The following is a 6,000-nucleotide window of genomic DNA, read 5'->3' as shown; positions in this document are numbered from 1 at the left end:
CAATCGAGAATATATCAATGTTTCTTGATGAATATTTCACAATTTTGATTGGCATTTGGCATTTTCGACAAAATATTGTTATTTTTTAACTGCTGTTTGGAACAAACCAAATCCGAGGGAACCAATTTAGAAAACCATGTGCACGGATTCCAAATCCCTGCACACCGTTTACAAATCCGTTCGTACTGATATACAAATGCAAAGTAAAGTTTTGATTTGGGCTCGCGTCAGAAACAGTGGAAAGAGGCCAAAGTCCCGTCCTGAGAAGTTCGAGAATTTCTGAAAGTTATGGGGGGAAAGAGGCCCACCAAGTAGGTCTACACACCAGCCTGCCCTCGCAAACTTTGCTCATCTACCCGTCATACATCTAGGTGGACACGCCCACTTGTGATGTCAGAAGAGGCAGAATTTCGAAACGGCTTGTAACGGCTAACATCGCTCACACCTGGTGGTACAATATGCCACCCCTAAGAACAAGGTGGGGAGGAGGCGGGGCGGAGCCTTTTCCAAACACGTGGGCGCCCTCGCCGACGCACATACCTTGGCAGGCGGGCATGACGCCGCTCCAGGTGCCGTTGCTGGTGCACGCCCTGGTGACCGAAGGGCCGCCGCCCACCATCACGTGACCCGGCTGGCACGCGAACGTCACGTTGTGGCCCACGGTGATGTCGTCGCCGAGGCGCAGCCCATTGGCCGGGACGCCCGGCTCGCCGCAGGTGATCACTGGCGGGATGGAGAGAGAGAGAGAGAGAGAGAGAGAGAGAAGGGAGGGGGTGAAGTTTAGCGTGGGGATGAAGGATGCTGCAGCGCCAGTGTGCATGAGGTCGTCATGGAAACAGAAGGTACACAAGCTGAGGGGCGGGGGGGGGGGGGCGATGAGGAGGGCACCGCGGTTATGTAAACTGCGGTGTACATAACCGCAGTTTACGGCGTTGTCAATGGCAATTTACATAGAGTAACGGGGCCCCTTAAACGCTGTTATTGGGGTGATTTGGCTTCTCGTCCGCTTTCCTGCTTATCAACATCAGCCGAGTCAGGGCTTTTATTTAAAGCCTTGATCATTGAATATGTGGTGCATTCTGCGGTCCAACTATGGTACTTTTCTTGACAACAACTGTCTATAAAGACATTAAGGTCCATTTGGCTGGAAATAGACCGCCAACGCACAAAAACAAGCATGCACGTAAATCACACACAGACACACACAGACACACACACACACACACACCGAACAAACAAACAAACACACTCCAGTTGACTGTGTATTTAAGAATCGTCTCTTTGTGTGACTCACTATTCTCTACGCCGCTAAAAGCCGCCGGTCAACAGGGCAACGCCCGGTAAATGCATGCAAATGTTTCCTCATGTTTTGAAATCACACACTTCCCCAGAGCCGTTGAATAAGATCACAATGTTCCCTATAAGAGGTATTATTACGGGGGCATTTGAGCGGCGGAGAATCTGAGCCATCTGGGGAAGCACCGGCCCTTCTTGATATGTGAACACTTGGGGATGCTGAATTATGATAGCGCTCCAAGCATGGCACAGACGGACCGTCTTATGGAGTGCATGTGCGTGTTTGTGTGTGCGTACACTGTGATAATGTGCCTGTGTGTGTCTGTGAGTGTGTGCACGGTGAATATGTGCCTGTGTGTGCGTATTAGTGTGTGGGTGTGTGCGTAGGTACACCGTGATAATGTGCCTGTGTGTGTGTGTGTGTGCTTGTGTGTATGTTTGTATGTGTGTTTGTGTGTGTTTGTGTCTGTGCGCCTCCGCGCTTGTGTGTGCGTATATGTGTGTCTGTGCTTGAATCTGCTTGCGTGTGCGTCCATGTGCATGTGTGTGAGTGTGTGCGCTTCTGGACGTCTTGGAAGTTCCTTTTGACTGGTGAGCCCATGCGTCACAGCCAAACACATTAGAGTGAATTAAGCATGACCCTGTGCACCAGGAACAGCAGCTGCATCCATAAAAGAGGCCTAATGAAATTTTCAATTGATATCAAGTAAAAAATAAAAAAAAAAATAAACTCAAAGGAATGAAAGCAAAAGGAGGAACTCAAGGAGCCGAAAGAAGCCCACCGGGGGCAGAGCATGGTCGTGCGAGGGGAGAGTTATTCCGGCACAGTGTCATAACCGTTAACCTTCCAGCTGAACAAAGAGTGAAAGCCGCTGCCTTGCCGAAGAGCGGAGCGACCTCGGTGCGGAGGGGAGAGACGTTGCGGTCTAATTGGACGATACGCAACGAGGCTCTCTGGCGCTGCTATGCTCCGGCGTCAGGACAACCTGAAATAGGTGATGCTAATCTCTCCAACAGCCCCAGGCGCTCCCCTTCTGTCTGAGAAATCCCCCAACAACAGAATCGCCCGAACTGCTGAAACAAGCAGATGCTATCGGATTAGCATGAATAGAGAGTGAAGAATGGAAGAAGATCCATGGTGGGAGAAAACTGAACGTCTTCTCCACGCTGGGGTTACATGCTGCCCGCTGGAACGTACACGTACGGCTCATTAGCTCATTAGCCGTTGGCTAGCATCCCTACTCCCTCACCAGCTTCTGCAAAAGACTCAAGACTCACTTGTTCAGAGTTCACCTAGATGCTGCATAGCCTCCCCCCCTTACCACCAAACCCATCTAACGCACTTAGTGTATGTTGCACATCCTTGGACTTAAAAATAGAACTTAGCATCGTGTAGCATCTTATTCTAGCTATCTTTGTTGTATACAGGGAATGGCTTAACATAGCAATTGCTAGGGCTGGCACACAGATACCCATTGGCCGACACAACCAGGAGTCGATGGTATTAAGATTCAGGGTGTTATGTTGTCGACTCGGTGAACGCAATTGAAATATATCCAAATATTCACACAGTGACATATTTTAAGACAGGAGTAGTAGAGGCATCTAATGCCAGGAATCAAGCCCAGAGCACAGGGATCTCTGTTGTTATTCACAGACAGCTCCCCCAACCGAGCTGGGACAGATGCTGAATAAGGTTTTGATTTGGGCTTGAGTATGTAACCATGGAAAAGTGCCGAAGTCCTCTCCTGAGAAGTTCAGACTTTCTGAGAGTTACGAGGGAAAAAGGCCAATGTTGAACAGGCGAGGTGATGCGGCTATGCAGTGACCTGTAGAGCCTACTGCCCACAAGGTGGGTGGGTGGGCTTGGTAAATTTGTTCAGGCCTTCTACCGGGTCTCAAGATCAAGGTGAACCTGACATGGCTCATTAACTCCGTAAGTAGGGCATCAACCGCGACCGGCCATTAACGTCCGTCTACCGCTGGGTTAACGTTTTTAACGGCTGTAACGTTCGACTTTCAACTCTCAAACTATTTTACTTTTATTCAGAGTGGCCCGGCATTTGGGGAAGCAAGGAAGCAAGTTGATGGATGTGTATTTCTGTATCGTTTTTTTTGCATCTATCATCAATATTATACGACCCAATATAAGTAATTATCTCACTAGTCCAGTTGATAAGGCAAAAACTCTGAATCATGTTAGGAGCACATTAGCTGTGGTTAGCTAGTACTAGAACCTGTTTATTTGGAGCTGAAATTGTTGCGAGTTCTACTTTGACTGTTTTTGCTGTTTTTACACTAATCTCCAAAATTAAAACTATGAATAACATTGCTAAGCTTGTCTTTCTGATCCCTATGGCTACTCTGCACTCAGTTGTGAAGCACTATTTTTGCTAGGTAGCTAATCCAGTTTTGATTGGATTTTGTACATTTTGCACATGGCCTTTATTTAATAAGGTCCCATTGAGATCAGAGAACTGTTTGACAAGGGAACCAGGTAACTTTGGATTTAAGTGCCGGCCAAATGAATAACTGTCTGTGAAAATCTCCAAAAATGTCCTGAATTCATTCTTGGAGGCATTGCGTACCTCCCTATGAATAAATACATTTTTGGCCTCAAAATGTGTGCGTTACTTTGATCCAGCCGTCTGTGTGATCGATAACCTGTGAACTGTGAAAATGATTGCCCGGCTAATGGATGCATAATGAGGGCACCTCGCCTTCCCAAAGAGCCCGCGTCCACGGACGGGAGCAAACGCACACACACACACACACACACACACACCTGCAAATATGAATGCACGCAGGCACACACACAGACACACACACACACAAACGCGCACACACACAAGCACACCTGCAAACATGCATGCATGCAGGCATGCATGCACACAGACATACAAATGTGCATACACGTGCACACAAAAATGCACGCAAGCACACACACACACACACACACACAGCCGGTGTGTGTGTGAGAGATAGCCTGTGTGTGTGTGTGTTTGATGATATGCTTGATGCTGTTGGATACACCGCGCCAGAATATTTAGTGACAAAAAACCTACAGAAAAAGGAAACACATGCTTGCTCCCTGCTCATCTGATCACCAGTTCACAGCGATCCTCTCATCCCTCGCTCCCCCTGTCTCCCTCATCCTTTCACATTTTCTACTGAGTCACCCCAGACCCCCCCCCCCCCCCCTGTGCCGTATCACTTCAAACACTCACTCATCTCAATTCTTGGTGCAAAGAAAGAAAGGAGAGAGAGAGAGAGAGAGAGCGACAGAGAGAGAGAGAGAGAGAGAGAGAGAGAGAGAGAGAGAGAGAGAGAGAGAGAGCCACAGAGCAAGAAAGAGAGACGGTGAGAGTGGGTAAGGAGGAGAGATAGAGCAAGAGAGAGAAAATATGGTAATTCTTGCAAACAGGCAATAAACAATGGATGCTTTTGGTTCATAGTTATCCTGGGGTAAATTAAATATAGATTGGCAGCCTGGTTGGATAACTGCTGGGCTCATTTCCTGAGATCACGACAACAAAAAACAGAGGAAAGGGAAACCGAGAAAGAAGAGCGACTGCAAAACGTGTGACCGGCTTGGGGTTGAGCTTGGGTACACAGAACTCTGTCACCCCTCCTTGACAATGGTGTATATATCATATCTGACGTCTGGCGGATAGGGAGCGGGACGGGGTGAGATTGATGTACCCCTTTTGGGAACGTATTCATTGGTTCCGTCGTTGATAACTCGGACCATCTGCTACCCGTGCGGCGGCAGGAAGTGGTTTCCTCTTCGGGTTCCGATCGGGCTAATTTACTTTGGCGAATCGGTGCGAAAGAGCCGGCGACAAAAACACAGGATGGAGTGTTTGCGGGAGGGCGGTGCGGCGGGACATATACAACGCAGCCGGGTGTGTTGCGTACCACATGCTATCGGACACTCGCACGCACACACAGACATACACACGTAGCCGAGTGTGGTGTACCACATAGCATCGGACACCCGCACTCACACACACACAAACACACGCAGCCGATTGTGGTGTACCACATGCTATCGGACACACACGTACACACACACACACACACACACACACACAGACAGACACGCATCCGATTGTGGTGTACCACATGCTATCGGACACTCGCACGCACACACAGACATACACACGTAGCCGAGTGTGGTGTACCACCTGCTATCGGACACACACACACACACACACACACACACACACACACAGACAGACACGCAGCCGATTGTGGTCTACCACATGCTATCGGACACACACGTACACACACACACACACACACAGACACGCAGCTGATTGTGGTGTACCACATGCTATTGGACACGCGCACTCACACACATTTACACATGCACACACACATACGCACACACACACACACACACACACATCCTCCTTTGAATGAGGTGACATCCCAGAGCGTCCTTCCCGCCAGACGGAACAAGAGCAACACATGCTGCATCGGATGCCATTAGTCAAGCGTCACAGTGTCAGTGTTTCAACATGGCTTTGTGCGCTATGGATTTCAGAAAAAGACTGTTCGAATCCCGACCCCCTTTCACCCATACCAGCGTTACACGGTGAGCTGGCATCGTCAGGTGTACTCGGATTAGTCCACTGCCACCATTCCTCATCATTCATGCAGGTGTGTGTGTGTGTGTGTGTGTGTGTGTGTGTGTGTGTG

At 48.9% G+C, this 6,000-nt stretch overlaps 1 protein-coding gene across 1 annotated transcript in view; it reads right to left on the bottom strand.

The window, feature by feature from the left end:
* Positions 1 to 439: 439 nt before the first annotated feature.
* LOC307091457 (CUB and sushi domain-containing protein 3-like) overlaps positions 440 to 6,000 on the bottom strand; it is a gene marked incomplete at both ends in the record, with an annotated part of 210,064 nt that continues 204,503 nt past the window's right edge. Inside the window, 1 exon segment of the mRNA XM_079758444.1 lies at positions 440 to 723. Coding sequence (XP_079614570.1) covers positions 440 to 723 — 284 coding nt within the window.

This window comes from Pollachius pollachius, assembly GCF_949987615.1.
Source record: "Pollachius pollachius genome assembly, chromosome: 1".
NCBI lineage: Eukaryota > Metazoa > Chordata > Actinopteri > Gadiformes > Gadidae > Pollachius > Pollachius pollachius.
Note: the sequence above shows the minus strand (reverse complement) of the source record. Positions and strands in the feature narration are given on the sequence as shown.